The 27519-nt window shown below is 42.8% G+C and overlaps 1 protein-coding gene across 1 annotated transcript; it reads left to right on the forward strand.

Annotated features, from left to right (window-relative positions):
* The first annotated feature begins 218 nt into the window (after positions 1-218).
* Positions 219-23137, forward strand: LYRM9 (LYR motif containing 9). The gene is made up of 4 exons (XM_085557179.1): positions 219-717; positions 21029-21169; positions 21802-21894; positions 22886-23137. The coding sequence occupies exons 1-4, from the start codon at positions 616-618 to the stop codon at positions 22901-22903; spliced, it is 354 nt and encodes a 117-aa protein (XP_085413305.1). The 5' UTR covers positions 219-615; the 3' UTR covers positions 22904-23137.
* The last annotated feature ends 4382 nt before the right edge of the window (positions 23138-27519 follow it).

Raw genomic sequence — 27519 nt, forward strand, 5'->3', positions numbered from 1 at the left:
TGGCACGGGGAGGCGGGCGGCGGCGCGACCGACAGCTCTCCTCGCCAGTGGCGGAGCCGGTGGGCGGCGGAGGAGCCGCCGCTCCGCAAATCACGGATGAGGAAGCGGCCGCTGCGCCCGCCCACGGGCGGCAGGCGCCCAATGGGCGGAGGGGATCTGCTGACGGACGGCGGGCGGGGCCAATCGCGGCCCGGGGCGGGGTGAGGTGAGGACGCGGCGCGCGCGGGGTCGCCGTGGGCGCTGAGGGGGCGGCGGAGCGCGAGCCGCGCTGAGGGCGGGCTGAGCGGCCGCGCCGGGTCCCGGTGCCCTTGTGCCCTCACACCGCCCGGTTCCGCTGCCCCCGCAGCTCCCTCTGTGCCCACCCTGCTCCCGCCCGGGTCACGGTGCCCTCGGGAATCGCCCGCTCCCTGCCGCCGGGGCCGGTCCCGCAGCACGGCGGGCCGACGGGGGCTGCCCGCCAAGGGCAGGGGATCTGTGGGGTTTTGGGGCCTGTTTTTCGAGTCTCTGAGGACCGGAGAGCGGCGACTGCGGGGCTGGCAGCGGGGCCCCTGGGCTGTGGCACCATGTCCCGCCGTGCGTGGGCTCCCCTTGGCAGGAAAGAGAAATAAACCGCTAATGAGAGGGTGTAGTGCTCCCAGCAGCGTGGCCCATTGCCCGAGGCAGTCTCTGCGAGGCTCCTTTCAGCGTGCTCAGAACACGCTCAGGGGACACTGCCAGGTACGTGTTAACCAGGACCGAAATATCCTTTGGTTGTTGTTTTAGCTCCCTCACGCTATGAATCTGCATGCCTGGGGACTGCAGTGTCTTTGGGTAAGGCATCAGTGTTCCCTGAAACACAGGGGTGGGTAAAAAAAAGTTTTAACACCTTCCATTTTCTCATGCGAATATTAATCATATCTGATTAATAGTTTTACTTCAGAAAAACTCTCCCAGGTTACTGGAGCCTTTCCCATGGTGGTAGAGTTAAATTACCGTGAGGGTGATGAAGAGGTTCTTTCAGGTAACTGAACTGAGCATTTCGGAGGCAGTCCGTGACTGACAGGGGATGTGTTCGCTGTGCTGGGAGGGAGCTGAGCCTCTCCTTCGCTGCCCCTGGCTCCTGTCTGGGCAGGAAAAGAGCTCAGCAGAGCTGTGACAGGACAGCTGCAGTGCTGAGGTGTTACCAGAAGATCCCTGAAGGTGCAGTCCTGTCATCTGTCCTTTCTGTTTGTTTCTGAAGACTGGACAGCATTAGGCTCCTCTGCAGGGGGAGGAAGAGAGCGTATAAATGTGACAGCCTGTTGTGACTCCTGAAACCTCAGTGCAAAATCTTTGCAAGTATGGGTTTGATACTTTGGGGATACTTTATAACAATGGGAGTTGGGTAATTTTTGCCTGCTCTTTGAGAATGTAATCAAGAAAAGTCTTGCAGGACTGAAGATGGGCTCCTTTGTTAAAGCTATCCCTGTTGCATTTGGAAATATGGTTATTAATAGTCCAGTCTGGAATTATATCAGAGTTTTGCTGTCATGTCACCATCTTAAAAACAGACTGCACTTAAGAAAAAAAGAAACAAGCAAATTTTGGTTTACAGCCATTTTATATTACCTATTGGAAGAAGAGACAGAATACTTATTTGGAACTCACATTTGTAGCTGTCTGGGGTTTCTGTTGGAGCTGATAACAAGCCGGGTCTGAATATGGCACACCCCAAGGGTTCTCCTGGTTTCTGCTTCCCCTGGGGCTCTGGGGAGGTGTGGTGTGGGGGAGAAGGAAGGAAGCTGGTACAAAAGGGCATAGGGCTGTCTTGGCAAGACTGCAAGGTTTTTAAAACTCTCCCACACATTTTCATTATGGACTTTTCTTTTTCTCTCTTCTGCAAAACCTTTTCAAGTAGTAAAAGGGAGCAGTGGCCCAATAATCCTTGTATGAGAAACTGGGTTCTCAGTGTATTTGCAGGTCAGTGTCTCAGTGCCACTATTCAGGTCTAAACACAGTGTCACCTTAACTGTTTGTTCAGTTAGGTACTTCACTGGGTAAATAAGTGTCTTGCCTTAGAAGTACCCTGAAAGTGTTGTTAGATGCTGTCATGTCAGTGGGTTCTCAGCAGCAGCAGCAGGAGAAGCGCAGGGTTTGCACTCCTGGCACTGGCACATGTTTCCTAGCAGTCCATGACCAGATCACTCCAAACCGTGCTCCCCAGCTTCCATCTGTGAAGTGTGGGTAAAATCTGGGACCCACTTTATCGTTTCCAGATGCACTAAATGCTACAGCCATGTTGTTCTATTTGCCCTTGGAAGCTGCAGCAGCCCTGCTCTGTGAGGTGAAGCCTGGTGAGGGATGTGCTTATCTTGGTGCCCATATGGAGTTCTGTCAGGTGCCAGCGTTGGGTGGCCCACCCTCACCAGTGTATCTGACTTGCACACTGGGTTCATAAACACTTTCAACTGATGTTCCTGGCCTCTTCACACTGTGAAACTTAAAAGCTCTCAGTTCAACTGCTTTTTAGGCAGGTTAAGGAGGACAAGATCAAGTTGATTCATAGGGAAGTATGCGTAAGGAAAAAACAGAAGGGTAGTAAGGAAAACATGAAACTTGCAAAGTGCTCGCCTAGTAGACCCTTTGTTTCCTCAACAGAGGTCTGTTGCTGCATGTAAAAGTCAATATTGTGCATCAGAAATGCTGGGCTCACGCTTGTTCATTTCTGAAAATCCACTGCTTCAAGTTTAGTCTTTTCTGACTCTTGAGAGATTTATTTTCCTCTCAGATTTGACACTTGGTTTGCAGAGTTATAATCTCTGACAGTGCTCTGCATACAGGCAAGGGATGGTAGGCACTTTATAATCAGCTAGTCCTGTTTCTTTAATGCTCCTCAGTAGTGTTTTAACCTTAACATTCTACGCAAAAGATTGTATCATCTTGAACAATATAAAATGTAATTGTCCAGTTCCAGACATAACTTGTCAGCATTTTTTCCTTGTCCCACATGAACTAGCTGTGAAAACAGGACTTGAAATATTAGAATAAGTCTTTTGATCATTTTTTGTGTGTGAATGTCCTTCAGCATTTGGGCATGTAAGGGTTTTGTGAACCTTTAATGCAGAAAATAATAACATTAAGTGGAACAAAGCATAATAAAATGCACAGATTTGTCTCTGATCCACAAAAGGGGTGCTCTGAGCTGCACTATTGATAATTTATCATGTGGGTGTTTGACAAGCCCACACATACCCTGATATAACACTCTGCAGATACAGTCCTCAGTATTCTGTAACACCCTGGAAATACTTAATTCATAAATCCTGGTGCTGGAGCCTTTAAGGTGTCAGAAACATGGTACTCATGCCTATGGATCTGAGCAGGTTTGGTTAGTCAGATAAATACCACACTCCAAATAAACTGTGATCCTAACGTGTAACATAATAAGCATGTACACAAAATATCATGGGATTAAAATTGCTGTTCAAGTATGTTAGCCCTTTTCTTCGCAAGGAATAATTTTCCAGAGTTTTTGTCTTCAAAACCTTTTCTCCATGAAACTGGAAAAGAATAAATTCCTCCATTAATAAAATTCAGAGAGGAGCAGGGGAAGGAATATTTTGGTTGTGTATAAAGGTTTCTGTCTTAACTTTTGAAAGGATGACAATATTCCTTCATGTAGGAGGAGGGCAGGGTCTGCTTGTCTTGTGGAATGAGGGACAAGTCCCTGCCCTGCTCAGGGCAACGTTTTAATAAGATAGAGGGAAAAGAATCGAGTAATCCAGCCGAGCAGGTGAGCTGTTGTGAGGCTGTCAGTCAGGTAGCAGGCAGGGTGACTCTTTAGAGCAGCACTGTGGGAATGTGGCACTGCCTTGGAGAGCAATTAAAGGATGGAATGGAGCTTCCTGCAGCAGGGCAGCATGATGTGCCTGGGATGGGGTGGGGGACAACTGCTGTGAGGGACAGATGGTGTCATCCAAGATTGCGCTTCTCCCTGATGGTGGATATCAGACTCCACGGGTACCTGTGTTCCTTCCCTGGACCCTCAGCCTCCTCTGTTCTCGCAGAACAATTTATTGTGGTGGGATCACAGCCCTGCCCCAAATCTGTCCAGTGTGCTCCATATACAGATATGATGGTCAGGATTAGCACTGCAGCTTGAAATCATCCAAAAAATGTCACCTCCCAAACACTGAGCTTGTGCTCTGCAGAGCTTTCTAGCCAGAATTGTTTTCTTTTGAGAGTTCTGAAGGACTTACTGAGTTCTTTGCTGACTGCAGCATTTAAGCATGAACTTGGCTTTAAGTGGGAATGCTCAGGTGCTTACAGTTGGTTTGTAATAATCAGTCATTTACAAAGTTAAAGCTGATTGTTTAGTCCCTTTCTAAACACCGGTTTCAGGAGGCAGAGGGGACATCTTTATCCCCTGCTGCTTTCTGGAGAAAGTGTCAGTTCTGCGGTTCTCTCTGTTCTATATTTCTTTGCACCAGAAATGACCCTGCTGCTCTTTGTCGACAGTGTTTCCTTTTATCCCTCTCCTGGCAGCTGCTCTTGCTCCATTCTGATGTTGGAACAGCAAATGAATTCCCTCTGAAGCAAATGTCAAGCCAGTAAAGACGTTGAAGCAGCAAGAAAATCCTCTCTGTCTCTGAAGACGGAATTGGAGACCTTTGTGAATGAGATGTTCTTAAAATAGCTCCACAGTGTGTTATCTTCCCTAGAAGGTGCAGAATTGAAAGCATCGCCACAAGGCACTTGTCCTTGTGCGAGCAGCATCCCTAAATGATGGGTTTTGGAGAGGGGAGAGAAGCAGGCTACTTCCTTTTCCTCCTCTCCAGGCGAAAAACAATGCATGATTTTAATCTCTGTGTGATGGTACATTTATGTTTTTTCCAAGAGTTGCATCGCTGTTTGCTGCTTGTTTAAATATGTTACATGTTGATTGACCTTGTTCTCCATGATCCACTGTTCCTAGAGTAAACTGGTACCTGAAATAATGCCAAGCCACACATTGAGTAGAGGTGCTCTGAATTACCCTGAGGTTCAGGGTGGCTATGTCCCCTGTGAGCAGAGATTCTCAGCTGGTGGGGAGTGCCACAGGCTGGATAGGCTGAACTCAGCATTGAGTCACATCACGCAGCTCAGTTCCTGTCTTGATTCAAACTCGTTGTCCAAGGAAGATAGCAGCTTTGGAGATCTTCCCTTCCATGGAATTTGGAGTCACTGGTTCAGGTGATGGAAGCTCTTGTCTCTATGGTCAGACTGACAACAGGCATTGGTTGTACATGGAGAATTTTGTTAGTTTGGGAGCTCCTCAGCTAGTTTGGAGTGTTTGATTCCCTGACAGCCTCAGGAGAGCGTTGAGCCTAGCAGCAGAGCACAGCAGCAGGGATGGCTGTGACATCCCATTGTCCCTGAGTACAGCACAGGGCTCACGTCCTCCAGTCCCACAACTTGATGAGCCAGTGCTCCACGGGTTCCAGGTTTCTTTTGAGAATTCATTGTTGTGTTATTGCTTCATAATCCTGTCCTTGAAATCAGATGTTTTGAAGAAAATAAATCTTGCCTATGTGCACTTCAGAGCAAAAAATGCAGACTGCATGTGTGACATGCACATGAACTGTTGTTTATCGCACAAAATTATTGTAATGAATGGAATTGAGGGTTTGGGCAGTAAAATTAATCCAGAAAAGTCTGATACAACCTTTTGCCAGAATCATTAATAGAATCTCTTACATGCTTGTGAATATCTGAATACTTCTATTTTTTATCAACTTGGAGGAAGGGAAATTGATAAATAAAAATACTAGATGCAAAAATTAAATCTCTAATTGAAGAGCAGGGATTTTCATAGCAGTTTCATAATTATATTCATAACATAAGTTTAACTAGGAGAAATGTTAAAATTTTGACATCTTCAGTTTTTCATCTTTTGTGTGAAGATGGGAATAATTAACTGTACTGATATAAACACAGTTTTCAGATGTTTCTTAGTTGTCTTAAGACTATGAATGTTTTTCCTAGTCCTGTTTTTTTGACTTGATAGTATCTCTTTAAGGGCTTTCTTTACCAGATCAATTCCTTTCCTACCAGGAGAACTAAAGCTTTTCAGCTGTCTGTCCAATTTATCCTTCTGGACTAAATTTCTCATCTTGGGATAACCAGCAGCAACTCTCCCCTCAGGAGATTTGTATCAATTAGTTCTGCATCACTAATTCCTGTGGTACTGGGGGACCAGTGGGTTGTAAGAAAGCTGCTGTGTAAACAGTTATGGCTGTTGGGGGTTTGTCTTTACTTTTTTTTGTTTCGAGGTCGCGAGTGCCATCACTGGAGCTCTTGCTCGTGCTTGCCCTGTCCTTGCCTGCAAGGCCGGGCACTGCAGAGGGCATGCAGGGCTGCTTGGGGCTAGTGCTGCCTGGTGGATGCAGGGCACGTGAGCTCTGTGCTCTCTGGCTGCAGCAGTGGCCCCACGGCCACCCCTGGTGTCACCAGCTCCTCACATGGCTGGCCAGGTGGCAAGTCACTGCCTCTGTTGGTAACAGGAGTGGCAGATGCAGTCTGGCAGGACAGCAGGTTAGTCTGCAGCTGGAATGCAGGCCAGGCTTCCCCTAATCCCTCCCTTAGCCACAGAAAGGTGGCTTTAATCTATTTGTTCTGCATTTGGTTGTTTTTTTCAGCACAGATCTATCTGCAAATGCCATTGCGCTGTTAGTCTGTTTCTATGTGTTTGCCATTAGCAGATGTGTCAGGACATGAGACTGTTTTCAGTCATTCAAGTCTAATCCCAGCAGTGCTGTAGGATCTTGGGAATTGCTCTGCATTTGTACAGAAGTAAATGATGTATAACGTGCATCATAAGAACCTGCTACCAGCAATTTTAGGATTTTGTTATACAGCTGATTTTCTTTTTGATGATGTTTTAGACAAAACTAATTTGATAAGATTATTAGAGGAGGAAAATTAAAATAACAGAATCATCCAGGAAGCTCATTAAAATGGAAACCCTGAAAAAACTGGGTAATTGGGCATTGGTTCTGTCCTCCCCCCCTCACTTTATGAGCAGTATTGTATTAAAAGTAACGTGTCTGCAGGATGATCATGCTTCAACATCTGTTAGTGCTGAAACAAAATGATTTGCTTGTTTTTTCCTCTCTACATTCTTCCAACATATGTATGTGTACATCTCTCCTGTATATTTCTATCCCATCTAACACAGCTCCTTTCCAGGGAAAAGGCATCAAAGGGAATGGGATCCTCCCTTTGGTTTGGAGGGGGATTTTCATTGCCGCTCACTTGTATTAGCTCTTGGGTGACTGGCTGTGAAATGAATCATGTGAGCGAAGACTCAGGGCTGCTCAGGAAGCCCAGGCACAGGTTTGGTGCTCTGAGATGTGTTTATGTGGAACAAAGAAGTTCACAGGCTGTTGGCTGTCTGGCTCCTGAAATACCAGTGTCACATTATGTGATTAAACCTATGCAAATAATTGTCCTTATTTTCTGTTCTCAGAATATTTGCAGGGAAATCACTCTTTTTTAGAAGTATGTCACTCTGAAGATGCTTGATAATTGTGCTGGGATTTAGATTTTTTTTTTCCTTTATAGGCTGATTCAATAAATTGATTCTAAATCTAGCTTGCTGAATGTTTGCTATTTTCAATCACTCTGGCTGTGATTATTGTGATAGTAAGCAGTATACTTTCTCTAATTTAAGTTTTGGATATTTGCTATAATATACATAGTTGCATGTGCCAGTCTTAAAATTCAGTTTATTTACAAGTGTGATGTTTTTCTTTCTCTTCAGGATATGTACTATAAGAATGCAATTGCATAAAGGTTCATAGTGAGAAAATAGAAAAAGCTTGGCAATAGATTTGAAATAATATTGGGAAATATTTTCTGATCTCTAATCATGATGTTGTGTCTTCCAGACTTGAAAATAAGAATGGGAAATTTAAGCCTGGTAAAGCATATGATTAAATCCATTCCTAAAGTTTAAAATTCTTGAACTTGATTTGAAGCATGTGCGTTAGTTATACTAATAAGTCATAACTATTCCTTAAACCCAGCCAGTGTCAGAGTGATTAAATATTAGAATTGCAAGGCAAATACTCCAGTATATAAGATAAATATGGGTGCTGGCTTTGCCGTGAACTTGTCAGTGGTTTTGACTTCTACAGTCATTTTTATGGCACTTGAAATTAAAAAAAAAATGGAAATTTCAACTAATTTTTTAATATGCTGAAATGTATTAAGTTACACAAAAGAACCCATATTATAGTAATCCTGCATATATACAGGGAAAGAGTACCCAGTGTGCATGGCAGATGGTTTCAAAGGAAATCCTCGAGAGCTAGGATTAAAAAGCAATTTTCAGCAAGTTTAAAATGGGTCTCCATATTTGGGTCACAGATATTAACTCTTTCATTGCAAACAAATGAGGGAGAAGTCTGGTCAGATTGTTATGGAAATGTTTCTCCCAGTAGAAGTTGGCCAGTTCATGCTGGGGAAGAAAGGTGTGAGCAGAGCAGTTGATTCCACTCTGGTCCTGTTCTCACACCAGTGGGAAGCAGAGTTGTGACATACAGAGACAGGGATGTAATGCAACAAATGGGATTCATCATTCCATGAACAAACACTGGCAGCCCTCTGAAAAATAATGTGTGTGTGGCTTTGATCTTTGCCCACTGAAACAAATTTCCATATAGACCAACAGATAAATACGTTTTAGCATGCTAGGAACAGCAGATTTGTGGCTGTTTACCTTCAGTAAATTATTACCATAATTACCAATGACTTTATTAAAGTGTAAAGACTTTACAGATAGCATTTCTGTATTCCTTTTGGATATGGTGAGCATGCATGATACAGGATAAATAAGAAATTGAACAGCAATATTATTGCTCCCTCATAGACAGGAATGAACATGGGCTCCCAAGTTCTGCTTGGAAGTATGTATGTGTATGGAAAGTAAGCCTGTTTTTCTGAACATGTTTTAGGGGCACACTAGAATTTTATTATTTGTTTTTAAAGGTTATATAAAATCAACAGTGCCACACATTGTTCCAGGCTGCAGATGCTTGGAGGTGGCATACAAACATGCAGAAATCTTGTCACCAATCTGATGCACAGAAGGGATTGAGTGCCGGTCAGCTTTGCACTGGGGGATACAAGAAGGCACTGGGCTTTTAGTAGATAAAAATAGGGCAGCAAGTTGGAGATTATTTGCTTTAACAACTTATACCAGTTAATAACCGTGTCAGGAGTGTAATTCACATTTACATCAGTGCTCTTTATACACTTTGGCAGCACAAAGGAACCTCAAGTTTGACATGAACTTTTCTTCAAAGACACCTCCAAAGTGGAAATTCAGGTTAGACTTTAAGCACTGTTTATCACTGAACAATGAAACAGCAACTGATACTGTATAACTGTGTTCCCAAAGCTCATCTGGGTGTATTTGGAGTAGGTTTAGAAAGCTTTCTGGGCCCAGATGCTTGATGCTCTGCTAAGTGAATTATAGAAGTAACTGCTGGTTTGAATATCAGCCTAAGGATAAGTTAATTGTGTTGCTGTCTGGGTATTACATTGGTTATGAGTTAACAGAGGAGGACTGCACTTCTGGAAGGGCGTGGTGAATGTCCTGGTGGGATAGCTAACTGCAGGTATATCTGCTAAGTGCTAATTAACAATGATAATGAGAGGTGTTTTCTGCAGCACTCAGCCAAGATCTTTATCAGAGGTCCTCTGCTCTCAGAAAGGAAAATGTAGGTGATGGATGAAAATAAGGCAGCTTTTGGTGTTTAGTTTTTCTACCACAGCTAGAAAGTGTCAGTGGACTCAGGATGAGCTTTTAAAGTTGAATCTGTTCTTCTGGATTCTTGTTTCACACTGCCTATTACAGTAAGTCTGCCTGTGAGCATCCTGAGATGGCCTTCAGAGGGCAAATATATGTGCTGACATTAGATACCAAACCTGAACGTCAACATCCCAAGCTGTTGTCAATCATCATATGTCACCAAATTGTTCTACTCTTAAATACTTGGGGGAAAAAAATAATCTGTGGCAACAGCTGTCTTTGATCCATGTGTTTGTAAATGTTCTTGAGAGTTTTGCCTTAGATTTTTTAAAGACTTGTGTCTTTCAAAGGGAGGCAAAAACATATCTGTTCAGAGTCTCTGTTGTTATCTTCCAGGACTTTTGTTTTAAAATCTCTGACAGGATCTGAAATAAAACGTGATCCAGATGTCTTTGGACAGCCAGAGAAATCTGTTTGCTTGACTTCAACAAACTTAGGAAAGGTGCTAAACAAACAAATTAGTGTTGGCTTTAGAGAATTAGTTGCTTTCCTTTACTCACTGTACAATCGTGTATTCGAGAAAAGCAGTTTCCTGTGTGCCGTCTGTTGTTGCCTGGGTCCAAAGCAGTTTCTTGTATGCAGAATACTGTAAAGTAATTATTATGTCATTGTACAGAGTTCTGAGTATGAGAAACTGTGGCTCTTTAATGGAGGTAAATGGTTTCTTACCTCCAGCAGCTCTTATCAGGAAATATTGAAGAGTCAGTTCTCCTGAGTCAGAATTTCTCTCTACTTAAATCTTTCTGTAGGGTATATTTTTTAAGCTTTTTATAGTAGATGACTGAAAGCAATAGCCTGTTCATGTTAAAGCCATACATTTATGTCTGATGTAACTGGTCATATGAAAGTGAAAGGTCCCATAGGAATAAACTGAGCTATGGATGGGTTTTTCAGCACTTCTTTATTAATGGCACTTCAAGTAGCGAGTTGAGGAAAAACAGATAATGAAAATTGATTCTTCTCTGCAGGTCTCTTGCTTGCTTTTGGACTTGGACAGGCCTAATCTGTGAAGATAATTAAAGATCCTCTACTCTGGATGCTGTAAGTGAATTTTTCATTGTGCATATTGTATCTGGTTGAGAATATGCACCTGAAGTATCAGCATTGACTAAAATATCATGTAGAGAGGCTAGAGGGCTGAAAAAACCTGTGAATGAAGAATGTTGCCATTGGCAGTGACACAGGCTGGTGACCCTGTCTGTCAGCATGGCAGTTGAGTTCCAGGTGCTGTGGTAACATAGTGGGACATTTCCAATACCTTTTACTGTTGAATAGACTTCTCCCAGAAGAGGCCTGCCCACTTTAAAACCTGTCCCTGTGGCAGCAGAGTCTTTGTAGCATCTGGGATAATGCTCTCCCTAGAGCAGGGAATGGGCTGTAGCTGGCACTGCAGGAAGGCAGAGGATGTGTAGGAGGCAGGGAACAGAACGCCATGGCTTTGACCTTGTTGCAGCATCCCTTTGGGATCCATAGGACACGGCTCTCTGCTGGCTAATTGTCACAAGTGGGGGGGAAGGACACATTTCTTGTTTCTAGGAGAGTGTCTTTAAAACATTTCATATTCTTCCACCAATGAAAGCATGCAAAGAGCTCTTCAGATCCCCATTTTCTCCCCAAAGCTGTGAGAACAATTTTCTGGCTTGTAGAACAAAGACGTTGGAACAGATGACATAGCCAACATCTGCACCTGGCTCACGGAGGAAGCGAATATTTGGCATAGAAGCTGAGCTCCCTTCTGCCAAGAGAGCCGTGCCGATGCAGTTGTTCAGGGATGAAGATGGCAAAATGTCTTTTCCTTATTGACTCATCAAAGCAATTTTATTGATCTGTCAGAGTAAAAAAATTCTTGGGAAGGAAAATGTCGTTTACTTTTAAATGTCTTTACATTTAAAATGTCTTTTATTTTAAATATCAGAGTTTAGTCAATGGTTAATCAAATGCTGTCTAACCAACCCTGTGAAGATTTTGATGGTATATCACTTCAGTTCCGATGGCAGACACATCACATATGGGTTGCCATTTTGATGGCTTTGAATGGTAATCTGACCCATAAAAACTGAAGCATAATATACAAACTGATTTTTTTCTGGCCTGCCCTGTTCTTGGTGCCATCTGTGTTAGGATGGAAACGAGCCTGCTCAAAACGTGGGCTGCCGATTTTGAGCTGATCACAGATGGGTTTGAAAGAATAGCCTTGTGTGCACAAGGAGAGGAAAGATGCTCCTGAGCAGGAAGTTTCACTTGAAACCATATTATGTCTGCTAAATCCTGTGGCCTGTGGAACAGCTATCAGACCTTTCCCTGAATTCTTCGTATGGATTAAGTAAACTAAATATCAAGTAAACCCCCACAACTTCTAAATATTGCTCTTCTTCCACTACTGTGTTCTACTGCTGTTATCAATAATGGAACAGAGTGCAGAAAGCTGACATTACCTGACCCTGTCAGGCATTTGCTGTGCATCTGTTCAGCAAAACTGGGCACAGTAAATTAATTCATGAGTTTTGTAGATGAGTTTTAATCTGTAGTGTGAATCCTGTTGAATTTACAGGATTCAGGCTGCTGTTTCTGGATTTCTGTCTTTGGCAATTAATAAAAGTCTGTGTTGTAGGTGAAGGTGAGTACCTGACCTCTGCTGTTGCATCTCAGATCAAAAATTCAGATACTTAAGTGCCTAATTCTCAGTGTGGTCAATGAGATCTTGATTTTTCTCTCATGTTGAGAGAGCCTGTGCTCTAAGTTAGAGATTGACTGCCTTGTCTTACGTGGAACCACAAGTGTCCTGGTACTATTTATAATCCCAAGAAACACATTAAATAATTTTCACTGGTTAGGAATATGGTGTACAGAACTGATTTCTTTTTTTACTCTCTTTAAATCAATGACATTGTTTGAGTGACCGTTTCTTTGTCAGAAAGGAAGCCTGTCGAAGGCAGCACTCATTGATGAGTTTCATGGTCGTGACACACTTGAACATCCCTCTCAAGACATCTTGAAGCCTTTTATTTCCAGGCTAAATAAACACCAATTTCAGCAATGTCTCATCTACTCCCTTTAATTACTGCTGCTGAGAGAAAGTTTCTGCCAATGCAAATGTACTATTTTGTCATGTCACATCAAATTGCATCAGCCTTATATTTAGGAACAAAAAGAGGGGGAGGCTGAGACAGGATGTGGCTGCAAATGGAACCAAAGGGTTTTCTTAAATACAGGCTGAAAATAGACAATCAAGGCAGTGATGCTTTTTCAAGCAAAAATCCATGAAAGGGAAAATGAAGGCTGTGATGGCAGAGCAGGGCTGGGGGTGGGCAGAGGGAGTTCTGGGGGAGGCAGTGCTGGCAGGAGGGGCTGCTGAGCGCCTCACTTACGCAGACACCCTTGTGTGGCAGATGGGCACGAGGTGCATTTGGGTTAGGTAAGCCCACAGCCCGCTCCTGTGTGCTGGCTGAAGGAGGGGGAGCTGTGCTTCTGTCCAGCCTGTGCCTGCCCTTTCCCCGAGGATGTCTCCCCATGCAGCGGTAACTCAGCTCTCTAAACGAAAGAGACTGTAGGAAAGAGGCATAGACAAAATTTGTGTGGCTGTCCAGATAAATGTGGGAGCCTTTGAAAAATCCCTCACACCACGTTAAAATGTAGTGTTTCTACAGAAATAATATTTTTTTAAAACTTGTTGTTTAGAAAACATTAGCATCTTCCCCACGGAAAGTGCTTTTTGCCCCCTCAGTATTGGGCACAAAGGGATCTGTTGAAATCATATGCATAAATTATGGATGTAATGGGGCTTACTTTAAACTGATGAGTCTTATCAGAGCCTGGTGGCAATTAAATCTAGTTCTGAAAGATCAGCTGTGCTTGAGAACCAGCAGAACTCGGGGAGGAAGTGATCTGGGGGCGTGTGAGCAGCACCTACTTAGCAAATTGGAAAAATATTATTCATTTCTTACATCTAAGCACTTGGAATCTCTCCTCAGAAGCAATTGGTGATGATGGAGGTAATATTTTTATTCTTGTCACCAAGGATAATGAAAATGCAGTAGAAGCTTGCAAACTCAGGGTGCTGAAGGCTTTGTCTGACCCTGAAACAGGCCAGGGGTGCTTCCTGCAGGGTGAGGGAGCAGGCAGGGCACAGTCCTGAGGCATTCTGGTACTACTTCCAGCATTAATTTGGATAGAATTCATTGGATTTCATTGTCATTTAACCCACTTCCCAAGACTTAACCACATCTGATTTTTGCTTCCGCTGACATTTTCTTTTATTTTTAAATACATAAGCATTAAAAAACCCTCAGTGAAAATGTATTTTCGTAGCAAGGAAGGCATTTCTGTAATACTTTTTTCAAAGCAAATGACAGAAATATTAAATGGGGGAGGAAAAAGATAGGTGTTTGGTTTTTATAGTTGGGGTTTGTTTGTTTTGAACTGATTGAGTCTGAAAATACTAGATAAAAACTGCAGATAAATGAAAAGACTCCATAAGCGGCCTCCTCCAGGTTGCTGCTTAAAAAGCCAACCAACTGACAACAGTACAACAGAAAAGTGTTCTTAATTAACATCTTCAGTTAAAGGAGAAGCATTGTGGATCTCTTAAATGTATTATTAAATCTTCATTGTTTAGGTAATTGGATGGGGACAGACACTTGTGCTGAGTGCTATGTCAAATTTATCAGGGCCTGCTGTAATTCTAGTGCACTTGCTGGAATTCACAGCTATTTGTCTGGGTACAGGGGTAATTTGGAGGGTTGAGTGAAGCCAGATGACTGTAATGAACTCATTTTGTGTCTTCAACTCAGTTTGGGGGGGAAAAAAAGAAGCTATTTATAGCATATTTTGTATTGTTAAGACTTCTTCCTGTCTCTCAAAGTTTCTCTGGGTCGCTGTCTTTGCTTCATCACCAATAATTATATCAAATTAATTCAGCATAATTGAGTTAATTATTAGCACTGGAGGTTACCACTAGGACTTCAATTGAACCAAAGCTTTTATCCCCCTTTTCCTGAGGTTTCATCAAATGTAAACAAACCAGAATCATGGGTGAAACCTAAGGCAGCTCCATTTCCATCAAATGCTTTTGCCACTCAGAATTGTCCTGCCATACTCATTCACTCAGATGAGTATTGATAAATGCAAAGAGAAAAGAGTTCTCTCTCATCCCCCTTCATCTCTGCCAGAGCTCTAAATCAGTTTAGTTGCTCAACAGAGTTGGTGTGTTGTGTGTAATCAGTTAAGAGCGAGCCCTGTACCACTGAGAGCAAATGTCCTGCGGGGTTCTGAGGAGTGTCTGTATTTGTGAGGGCTTCTCACTGCCCACACCTTCCTTTTCCTTAGATTGCCTTTGAGCTAGACTAGGTCTTGGAGAGTGACAGTGAAGTTTTGGGGAAAACTTGAGCTATGGCTTTAAGAGCTCAGAAGTGTCCCCAAGACTGGTGGGATCTGCCCCTGATTAGCTGTTGGTATGGAAACAATCCCTGATTAGTGAGCTGGGCCAATCCCCCTAAGAGGCTAAAGGCTCCCAGACTTACATGTCCTGCAATACTGCTGCTTATAAACACTGCTCCCAGGAACGTGGATTTTGCTCAGGATGTGAGGGGTCAAATTCATCTGTGGTTTAATTCCACCACAGACAGGGTTTATGCCAGGAAAGGGGTTGGCTCAGATTATTACTCTGATTGAGAGTGAAGGATTGGCAGATGCTAAATTTCAGCAGGTGGATTTGGAATAATAGACATTGAGTTGTTCCGGACACTGCTGTGAAGGATAATGTGAGTTGGGAAGGACAACTCCAGGATGAGGTGTAGATCCCAGGGCAGGGCACAAGCCCCATCGTCACCATCCAGGGATTAGGTGCACAGCCAGGGCTGGAAGGGCTGTGCTGGAGGGAGCAGGAAAAGGAGAGGTCACACTGCACAGGCTCTATTCCCTTGTAGACTTGGTGCGATGTTTACACTAAGGGAAGGCTTAGAGGAGTATGTTAGGTATTTTTGGTGTAAAAAAACCAAATATTTTAAATTAAACTTTAGTCAATAATGTGGGTCATGAGGACTTCTTTTGCTGTTTTAAATCCTGACTCTCCACCTTTACAAGTTTGTCAACTCTTGTACTTTCCAAAGAAGAGCTCTTTCTGCACTGACAGCTTCTTGTTTTACTGTCTTGACTTTGTCTTAAAAAAATTATAAAGTTGAATTGCATAAGCAAAGTAAGCATGTGTTAAAGAATAATGGTAAAATAAACTTTAACCATTTTAGGTCTTCCTGAACAAACCGCTGAGAAAACCACTACAAAACCTTATTTAAGACTTGCTGTTCTTCCCATGCTTGTCTGTGCCATAGTCCACAGAGTTAATGTGGTCATTAATCAGACAGCATGGTTTTGCCCTTCAAAGGCACTTCCATGCCTTATGGTGCCAAGTGGGTATCTGTCTGTCAAGAACAGTTGTGGCAGCTTATTTGGTGCCCAGTTGGATATTTCAGAGCATCCAACAGAACAGATACAACCTCAGCCAGAAAGTTGTTGCACTAACTGACATGAAGTAGTTGGGAGAATCACAATTGCTGAACTGGAACTAAGCATTGGATCATTTCGAAATACAATATTTACAAGAAAGGAATGAGCAGGCAGTTTTGGTTTAAAGTTGATAACTATTCAGGCATGATCCCAAAGGTAAATACGTACAGATTTAGTCACTGTGAACAAAATTAATTTTAACAGCAGTTGAACTGAACAATTCAGAGCTGAGAAGAAAAAGTTATTTTGAGACTGTGCCTTTCAGAATTTCCTTTAAGCCGGGAGAATAATTTTCAGGAGAAAAAAGTGGAGAAGTTTGAATTGCACCTAAACCAGGAAGGTTCCGGTCCTCACTAGTGAGCATGCACCAAAGAATGTTACTCTAATTAGTCTGATCATGCTTATTAATTATACAGAACAAGGTAATCTGGCCTCAGCATGGGCAGCATGTTTCCTCACTGGTCTAGGATTGCAAAAGCCTGAGTGTTTTATTTGCAGTATTGCATGTCTGTGCTGTGTGATACCAAAACAGGCCGTAATGTAAGACATCTGCCCTGTGGCTTTGGTTAATTTATACAAGTAGTCATTATGTCCAGCTCTAGTACTCTTTGTCATTCTCAAGTTTTCTCAATTAAAATTCTATGTTTGTATTTCTATTATATTTATAATATTTCTAAACATTGTTGAATAGCATTAGGCTTGTGGGCTGTGCCCCCCAAATTGTTCTGCAGATTCACCTGACATTGCTTCTGCCTCATGCATCAATCAAAGCATAAGGGGGAGAGGAGCAGAAATAGAAGTGAACAGGCCCAGCTATCATCACTCATGCAAGGGGACTCGGCAGCTCGTGTTTAGAAAGGACAAAACCCCAACAATGCCCGGCCCAGCTCGTCAGAAGCGATCACATCAAAGCCGTGATCTCAATAAGAGCCAGCGAGATGTGGCTGCTGGAAGTGACTGCAGCATTGTCCGTGCTCACCCACAGCAGGGCTGGGGCTGCAGGGCAGCCGGGGCTGCAGGGCAGCCGTGCCTGGGGCTGCCAAGCCTTCCGAGCCTCTCGTGCCTGTGAGCAGGGACGGATGGATGGATGGACAGACAGACTGGTTTGCCTGGGACACCAGAGCCCCTCTCACTGCCTCCTGTGACCCACTGGGGACTGAGGGGAGGTGTGACACTGCCATGAGCACCAGGCAGCCGTGTGCCAGAAAAGGGACTTCTGCCCCTGCTGCAGGCACTCGGGGCTGGACTCACAGGCCTGAATCTGGGAAACCTGGAAGGGACCAAAGAGGAAGAACCTTCTGGGTAGCAGCAGTTCACTTGGGTGCCTTCCTGGACTGATGTCACAACGTGAACTAAGATGTTTTGTAGTTAAAGAGGTTTCAGAAAGGCTTCAAATTTCTTTGTAATATTGGCATTCTTATTTTTCCTGAGATCACGAGGTTTGACGAGGATGGGGAATCATAAATTCCTGATTAAGACTTCTGAGGGTGTAATACTTCAAAGCAGTAAAACACATCTCTAGCCTATATACTGGGGAAAGAGATGGCTGAGCAGGAAGGAGGAGCCAACCTGTAAACAGGAACAGCTCAGGTAACTCTTGTAGTCCTTTAATTAACACTTCTAGTCTCTGGAGCCCAGCTTTGGTGGCTGTTTAACTAGTTCAGAGGGATAGGGATTGTGACTGTTGTACTGTGGGGATTTGCTTGAAAAACACTCAAAATAGCAGGGGAAAAAAGTAAACTGAGAGCAGTGGCATAGTGTCAGCTTCATCAGGGTTCTGCTGTGCACGGGGTCAATTGCCAAACCTGCTAATGCAGAGTGAAGATTAATTGGCTTTGGTCAGCCTTTGCTTCACTATCTGAATATCATTATCAGGAACGTAAATAATTATGCAATGCAGAGAAATGCCACAATAGTCTCAGTGTCTCCTTTTATACTTGTCTCTTTGTGAACAGGGCTTTATCTAAATGCAAATGTGATTTCAGCCTTCTGATTAGGACATTATACAGTCATCCATTCCAGAAAAGCACAATTAGCGGATTATTTTATTTCTGACTCAACAGTTCTTGGTGTAGATCGTTTGTTTGTTGTGCTGTGCATGATATTTAAGTTTTCAGAGGGAGATTTACAATATTAGTCAGGATTATAGCCAGATTTTGTGAGGTTGAGAGTTTTTATATGGCAGATAAAACTGGTAACATTTGTGGGATTCGAGGGGAAATGTTTTCAGAACAAAAGGCAGCAGTGCAGATTCTTACTGTGCTTCATTGTCCTTTTTGTGCTGAGCAAGGGGCAAATCACAGTCGAGGCTATGCAGATTCTCCAGTGCATCTGGGTGCACAGGAGGAGGGTGTAGCATTACTTGTTGTCAGGATCTAGTCCCTTTGAGGTGTGCTTGTACAGGGTACCAGTATCTTACAACTTAACAATGGGCAAGTCATGAGATTATTTCCTATTAAACAGCCACTTTACCAAAATAGCCATGAATTTTTCCATGTGCTGTGGTAGATTTCCAGTGAGGTTTTCACTGGATGAAGTTACATCCTAAGAGAAGCAAAAATCTTTGGTGATAAACTTCCCTGTGAAGCTTGCCATATAACAGCATTTGTAGCATTTTTGGAGCTGTGTATCTGTCAGAACTCAGGTTGTTTGGTTTTTAAATTTGAATATGAGAGCCTCATAGGAGTTTAGGTTTGATAATAGATGGAGTGTAAATTTCCATCTTCAAACCTTTTAGAATGTCCAGTATTCATGAAAGGCAAAGGGATTTCCCCCCCCAAAACAAATTCATCTGTGCAAATGTATTTGTCAGCCAATTTGAATTCAACAGCTCATCATTTTCCCATGAAAAATTACTGCAGTGGAAAATTCCTAATTATCTATAGTGAAACATTTTCAATTCCATTGATCAGCTTCATCTTTCCATATCCATATGTTTCCATGACTGGTTTCTTCCTCTCTCCCAGAGCTCCTGTTCTGTGTGCTGGAGCAAGCTGTCCTGGACAGTCCCAGCACAAGAGGGATTTTTGCATTTGTGACAGGAAATCTATTGCACCACTTAGGTTTAATTAGAGCACAGTGACATATGATGAGTTTACACATCAAAGCCTAGAAACAACTTCACAAATTGGCTCTGGTCCCAAAATGTATTTTGGGATCTGTATTGAATTTTGGAATGTGTTTCACTGTATTAAATGGGAATATGTGAAATGCAGGGTTGGGTTCTTAGGGTCAGTGGAATTACACAAATTCTTAACCAGCCAAGAATACAGCCCAAAAAACTTGCGTGTAAAGTAAAATTTGGACTCGGATCAATTTGAATCCAGCTACATATTCCAATTTTCTGTATTGGATGATAAAACTTCTGTCTCTGATGGAGGAAAGGGCAGGGGATAATTCAGTCTATATGTGAGGAGTCATATTTTGGAGTTGCTTGTCTTTCTGCTGCTTGAAGGGGAATGCAGGGATCTCTCAGCTGACTGTTGGGCATGTAATCACCTCCCATACTTGAATGCCACAGTGAAATGAATCCAAACCAAAAATGCATGGAGTTGATGCCCAGCATATATTTCACTGCAAAGAGAAAAGGATATTTTACAGAAAAAAAAAAACATTGTAAGAAAACAAGAGATGAATGTGTTGAAGTTTGGTAGTATTTTGATCCCATTATGGTGGGCATTTATAGGAGCATAGAGAAGAGATTTTCCCCATTGCAACAAGATTTAGTCTGTGCAAATATACAGCCCAGACATGTAATAGCTGTCGTGATGTACTCTGAAATACATTTGGCTAAAGGACTTAAATTACTTAAGAAAAAGGAAAAAAATATTTCAGATAATGAGTAGGTATCATAATGGTTCTAAAACAATGGCATGCACCTACTTCATTATTCAGTTGCTTATTTATTATTTTTATTCTTAAGAGTAATGATGTAAAAAGTGCCTTTTTCCAAATGTTAATTTAGCTCTTTGCAGATGGCAACCATCTGTTAAATGACAAGGCATTTACAGTCTTTGATTAGCACTTTATAGGACTTGGATGGACTTACTGTTACGACATGTAAATATAGTTATGGACGTGAAACTTGGTAGATTTGTTCTTTTCCTGTTGCTGTTACCAATACATATAAAATTTCAAACCTAACAATGTTTTTTTCTATCTTCTATATTTATCCGTGTTGTTTCCAGCTGAAGGTTTGAAACTCTTGACAGAATGACAGAATAGGAAATATTGTTAAATTCGAGCACCATTTGTAGCCATTATGAGTGTCCTCGTTCTAAAAAGACACATTGTGGATGAACTCCTAGGGATGCTCAAGGAAAGCACTGGAAGTTTGAGGGACTTTTAAGGATCCTGGCTTAGCAAGTAGGAACCTGGCAGTGGGCTGTGATACAGGTTTAGGTTCTCCCCAAAAGTCACACTGGCAGTCTGTCTGTAAAACACTGTGTCTCACGTGGCTATTCCCATCACAGACTGATCCTCTGGAGTGAGCTCTGCACTTTACCCCCTCGAGGAGTGACGGCCAGCCCCCGTCTGTCCATAAACTCAGCAAGTTCTCATTCATTTCACGTTGGGGTTTATTCTGAAGCTTCTGCAGGCCCTGCTGCCAAGCCTCAGCGTGCCGGACCTGCTCTCGTTGTGCACTATCACTTGGCACTTGTATTTCCTGTTGTCGGTGAAGCTGACGGTGTTGTGGTTTGTTGTGTGTTGCAGAGCCGCGGCCCGGCCATGTCCCCGCTGCCGGAGGCGCAGCTGGTGCGCAGCTCGCTGCAGCTGTACCGGTACCTGCTGCGCTGCTGCCGCCGCCTGCCCCCGGGCCCCGTCCAGCAGCACTACAGACACGCCATCCGGCAGGTGCGTGCAGCCCGGGCTCTGGGGCGCTTCTGCCGCTGAACCAGCACACACTGCTCTCCTGCAAGCTCGACACCTTCCACCTTTGAAGGGTTACAGTGGCAGTGTGTGAAGGACCATTTCTTTTTGTTTCCTTTGAACCTGAAACCTATTTTTCTTGGCTTTCATCTCTAATTCTTGTGTTAGTCAAGAGAGTGAACAGTCATTACTTACTCCATAAACACATCTTTTATGGTGAAACCCACTGGTTCCATGTCAGTCATTCATATATCCCCCCATCAGGGTAAATCTCATCTGGCTGTTCATATTCTATACTTCATATGGAAGTAATTTCATGCCTTTGATCATACCTGTTGTCCTGTTTCTAGTTTTAACATACCAGGCAATTTCAATTGTTCTGAATTGAAGTTCTCTGGGGTTTTTGTTGTTGATATATGAAAGGAGTAGAATACTTAACACGAAATTCCACATGACCAGATTTGTTATGGAAAGAGGATGGCCAGGTGTCCGAATGTGTGGTTTTACCTTTTTAGACCAACAGTTTATTTGCAACAAATATTTTTCTGAGATTTAAATGCTATCTTTATTTTGACAACTGTTGTGTTGACAAGTCAGTGATACTTGGAATGTTGCAGAGTTTCAAAGTCCATGCTGATGAAGATGATCCTGAGCGAATACAGCAGATCATTAAGAGAGCCATTGAAGATGCTGACTGGGTAATGAATAAAGTAAGTGCTTCGGATTGTCTGCATTTTGGTTTCAGTTCAGAGCAAAGAAGAAAACATTGGAAATCAAGTTCTGAATAGCAAATTGTTGTCCTGGATGTTGAAGTGTCTGGCTGAAAGGAAATACCCAGCCAGGAGGGATCTGTGATTGACATTTTTAGTTCAAAAATTATCTTAGTCAGTATAAACTAATTATGGGTTTTTTTCAGAACCAGTAACAATTTAGGCTGGTCTCTGTGTCTTTGTTTCCATGAAGAATTCTATTAAAATATCAGCAGTGGTGGCTATTATCACTCTATTAAAGGAGAAAAAATTAAAATACAGCATTTTACAAGCCACATCTTGCTATGCATCATCTGCTTTCCTAACAGCATCTATCCTCAGACAATTTAGAGGAACTTCCAGAACTACTATTGCTTTTCCTCAGAGCTTGCCCATGGCTGCAGAGATCAGGGATAGCCCACACAGTGGCAAAGCCCCTGTGCACAGTTGTCACCCAGTGGATCTGCCCCTGTGCTGTCAGACTGGTTTCTCAGATGAAAAAATGAGGATGGTTTCCATTAGACAGCTGAGAGTCACCTGTGCTTCCTGGAATTTCAGTCTGGCTGGGAGTGTGATACTTTAACATGGTTAAACAAGTCAAAAGTCCAACTTTCTCTCTAAATATCTGTGATTTAATTTACTAAGTGGCTGTTAAGTCCTTCTCTCTGCCAGTCCATGAAATCCAAATGAGAATTGCTACAGGAACAAGCACAGATTAGTCACAGATTATGATATTTTAGTGGTAACCAAATCCCAGCAGGTACAATCTAGTCAATAACTGTATCTGGTTTATTGTTTCATACTGCAAAGGGAAAGCCTACCAAATTTCAGTCTGCCTTAAAGAAAGTAGACATAAATTTATGTGGATCATGAAGAAGATTTGTAAATTATTGTTGGTATGAACTTCTACTTAGTTATGTGCTCATTCCTACAATTTTTTTTTTTTTTTCAGTATAAAAACCAGAAGTAGAAGAGGAAGGATGAAACCAAGGAAGACATTGGTAAACATCCTTAGAGGACTTGCGGTCAAGCCCAGTACTATATGAGAATTATTGCTTGAAGTTTTCTCTTGGATAATATAAATACAATAACTTGTATTTCACTGGGATGTCATGAAGCTAAATTAATACTTCTGAAGAAATTGAATTTTGTAAATTGCTTTGTATAATCACAAACTTCTAAGTTAAAGCCCAAGCTTGCCTAACATTTGAGTACCTTATTGCATTACACTGTTAGGCCTGAATCAATGGGGTGTGATAACACTTGTTGTGCAGGCTCTTTGGGGACAAGGCTCCCCTGCATCAGTCACCGTGGATTTGGGGACTGAGCATTTCATCCTCTGTGTGTGTGACACTGGCTATGGCTGGCACTCTGCTGGGTCACATCAGCCTCTGCTGGGATGGTCCTTGTTGTCAGAGTGCCCGCTGAGAGGGGTCGGTGCCTGTTCAGCCGGGTCCGTGCCCCAGACAGCGCAGGCACCGCCTGTGCGATGCTCTGCAGCTCAGAGGCTTCAGAAGGCCTTGCAGCACATAACAAATGTCCCTCAGACAGGGGAGTCGGTGTCCTTGTGCGCAGCCCGCCCTGCCGGTGCCGGGCCGGTGTCCCGAGGGAGGGCGGCTCCGCACGGCCCGGCCGCGCCCGCCCGGCTGCAGTGGCGGCGGGTCGCCGGCAGGTGGCGGTGCCGCCCGGCGCGCAGGCCGGGGCAGGGCCGGGATGAGCGCCGGGCTCGGAGTTTGGCACGACCGCGGCAGAAACGGGGCTGCCGCTGAAGTTCAGAAAGCATTGCATCAAAAAACTGCCTTTTCTCTGCTAACCCTCCTCTCCTGGAATTCCTGCTCCCTGCTACACTTCCCTCTGCCATCGCCACTACTGTTCCTCTCTCTACTCCCGTGTCTTTCACATCACCCCTATGCACCCTTAACTTTTGTTGTCTTTGTTTTACCTATTCCTTAATGCTGTTCTCATCTTGCCTTTCTACCTCCCTTATTTCTCCTTCTCAAGTCCTTTTCTCCACCAGATGACACTCAGTATTACGCTGGAGCCAACCTTCTGCTTAACTTCAGGTAAAGTAGGAAGGTAATAGACTTTCTCAACAGAGGAGGTGTTTCCCCGTGTGAGGAAAGCCACTTGTCTTTCTACCTAGGTACATTATTTTTTTTTTTTTTCATTGCAGCCATTCTGGTTTAAACTTTCAAAATAATTTTGTGCAAGGTAGAGCACAGAAAGCTTCAACCTTGGCAGCTGACAAGGAATATTCAGTATGATCTTGAACACTAATAAAAAAGCTCAAGCATTTTTGGGTAGAAGCTCTCTGAATGTGCTGCTTCTGATCAAGACCAGCAAATAGGTGACCTGTGCTGTTCTCCAGGTCTGTTCTTTGTGTGTGGTCTGTAGCACAGAGATGTAGTGAATTTTGTATCACTGCAATAGCAATTAAAAACTCTTAGTGGGATTAACAGTGTATGGAAGCACGGCAGTTTCCTGAACTTTAAATGTGGATGATCACACCCCTCTATGGCTTTAATTGACTTTTGGTAGTGTGAGATGTAATATTTTTTTTCAGTTACAAAAAGGATAATTGCATGTGTTTATATCATTCTTACACGCCTGTTATTTAATTTATGGCTAGTTCAAGAGGGAAAGGACCATGGAGCTGGAAGGTAGAGCCATGGCTTGTCTGCAGCTCTAGATGTATGAGGTGCCAGCTGGGATGTGAGAGCATCAGACCAAAGGTATGGTAGATCTAATTGATATGGAGGATCAGGATCTGTAAATTGGAAAATTGATAGAGCATTCAGTTCTCAGTAGGGTGCAGACAGGGAACATGATTGGTGAGGCAGGAGACATCATGACTAAATATAGTGATTCAACTGGAGGCATGAGGAGATGTCTGAAGGACTTTTCTACAAACGTAATCTGGTTTTCAAAGTGAAAAGACTCTTAATAGAGTCAAAGATAACTTTACTCAATATACAAGTAATTTTCCTTCTGGTGAGGAGATATGATGCTAACAACTATTTACTTTCTTGTTATAGTAACCCCAGTACCTCAGAAATGTTTCTGTAATGACTGGACTGAAGAGTCCTTCAGCTGCAGAGCTGAGGCTTTTATGTTTTCAAGACATTATAGAAATTCCATTCTCCAGCAGCATAATTTGAGACCAAAGATGTTATAGTAACCCAGATGTAAATGAGAACCTGAACTCTGAAAGGGGTTTTGGGCAGAGCTTCAGTACTTTCAACCAAAATTATTATTCTAAAAACTTCTGCTCAGAAGTCATTTGACCCTGGAGTTGTCCAAATTTATCACTCACTGACCTGCCTGACCTGAGAGTTACACAGTGAGTTCTCTTTACCTGTGTTTAAGCAGCTCTCTGCCACCCAGCCCTGCTGAGCCTGAAGAGCTGTTCCCTACTCCCTTGATGCTGCTGTGCTGGCAATTACTGCCCACGGTGACAAAGGCACAGTCACAGGCAGCATCCTCTGGGGTTCTGCTGTGGCAATTGGGTATAAAATAGCAACCCCAAATAGACTGGAGCACTTGTGTTCCCATTTTCAGTCCTCCAGAATCTCTGACCATAAATATGGTGGGTAAATGAGGCTGTGTTGTGTTCTATAATTATTTTTGAAGAGTTTAAAAAACTCATGATGCTCATGAGGCTGCTGACAGAGCAGTAAAAGGGAACAAGCGTGTTCATAGGCTTCAGTTTCTTTTACTGCAATGAGGAACCCATTTCTGTGCCAATTCTGGTGAGTGATGAGCTGTTGATAGGTGATTGTAGTAACCCAAAAACACTGACAAAAACACTTTTGCAGCTGGTTCCAGTGGGATCTTGAGTCAATAACTTCTCCTAGGTACTCCACAGTTAGGAGTTGAGCAAAGTTAGCAGTTCAAATGTTGTATGCAGGCAACTCTTGATTAAGGTAGTGAGAGTTTAACTGGAGGCTTGTTGTGCAAGAGCAAGACAAACATTAGAACAAGGAAAGACAGTGGGAGACTTCTGATTAATAAAGTGATACCATGCTTTGCATTCTTGAAGTAAGGAGAATTAATAATTTAAATCACTTTACAGACTTACCAATGTCCAGTCTAACCAGAACCAACACTGGTGCTATACTTTCTGTATTGTGTATACACAGCCTTGGAAACCTAAAGCTGAAATTGTGTGTGAATAATCTGTACATTACAAATATGGAAGTAACATGTCAAAAGATAGAGAAGTAGCAGTGGGTTGGTCAATGTATTTTTAGTGCTTATGTTCCTGCTCTCAAGTCCACAGAGAAATGGTAAAGACCACCTTGGTTATTACCAGCCTTGGAGCCTCATGCAGAAGCTTCCTGTATAGTGAAAATCTTTCCCTTTTATTTATTTTTGTAATTAATTTATTCATTTCAGGTTTTGGTATGGACAAGATTGTAAATTCATGTTTTATGTAATATCCAGGATAGCATTCTGCCCTTCACGTTGCCAGAGACCAATACACTTCTGATCACATTCTTGTGTCAGAAGTGTTACTGATTTCCATTCACACTCACCACCAGAGTCATTTGAGCCCTATGGGTACTGAATAGAATATTTCCAACCCAGACCAGGCCTTGATTAGCACCATTTGTCAGTAATGGAATATTCTTTAAATCATTCTTTAGCACTTTGTAAACTTCCTCACGTGGTGGGTTATGTCACAGGCATTGCTTTTTTGTTTAGGGGCACTTGAGCATGAGGACTTGATGCTAAACAAAAACCTCTCCTCCGTGGTGTTTGGCTTATTTTCAAATGTCATAAGGAAGTAATATTTACTGTGATGCTGTAAGGAAGAGGAATACACACTATTTCTGGGAGAAACAAATAATACTCTCTCACATCTTTTTTAGAGGAAACAGTTTCTTATTTGTAAAAGCTTTTAACGTGGCATTATAAATTGTGCCTTCATAGAAAGCTTTGATAAGCTGCAAACTGAACAGGCAGCACATCTGTGAGTCTTAAATACTCAATATCATAGTACTTATTCATTGTGAGAGTCCTGTAAGACTGCTCTAACTGTAAGTCATTAGAGCTTTATGGTCCACAGTGTCATGTCCCTCAGTGTCACCCCAAAGACGGGATTTGGGGTGAGCAGGGTCTTGGTCAGAGCAGTCTAAAGCAAATCCCTGACACAAAACACTGCTGGACACAGACCTGCACTGCTCACTTGGTCTGTCCCTTTCCTGCAGCATTGCCTGCTGCTCAGAACTGATGTACCTCTGCTGGAGCACGAGCCAGCTGGGGCGTCTTTCAACCTTTGTATTATTTGATTAATTTATCTTATACTTCTGTCAAGCCAGGTTTTATGAAATAGTGTTAACTGAAGTATACACCGGTCATCAAGTACTCCTTTCAGCTTGTGATTAAGCAGGGCAGACACATTAACTTTAAAAAAAACCCTGTTCTTTGAGGACTATTTTCTGTTTTCCTCATAATTGTGTTTGATATTTAAAATAGTTTTTTAGAAGTTTAGAAGCAGAGGGAGGCATCTGTCACTTGCGCCTAAGAGCTTAACAGTGTTTGTGTTTGTCACTGGGGGAGAGGTCCCTGGCATCATTCACTGCA

The sequence above is a fragment of the Lonchura striata genome, chromosome 19 (assembly GCF_050655825.1).
Source record: "Lonchura striata isolate lonStrDom1 chromosome 19, ASM5065582v1, whole genome shotgun sequence".
NCBI lineage: Eukaryota > Metazoa > Chordata > Aves > Passeriformes > Estrildidae > Lonchura > Lonchura striata.

Excerpts from the sequence above, each read along its gene's own strand:
- LYRM9 (XM_085557179.1), top strand. The coding sequence starts at position 616 with ATGAGAGGGTGTAGTGCTCCCAGCAGCGTGGCCCATTGCCCGAGGCAG. Across the intron at positions 718-21,028 it reads CGCTCAGGGGACACTGCCAG|AGCCGCGGCCCGGCCATGTC; the intron begins GTACGTGTTAAC and ends TGTGTGTTGCAG. Across the intron at positions 21,170-21,801 it reads ACAGACACGCCATCCGGCAG|AGTTTCAAAGTCCATGCTGA; the intron begins GTGCGTGCAGCC and ends GGAATGTTGCAG.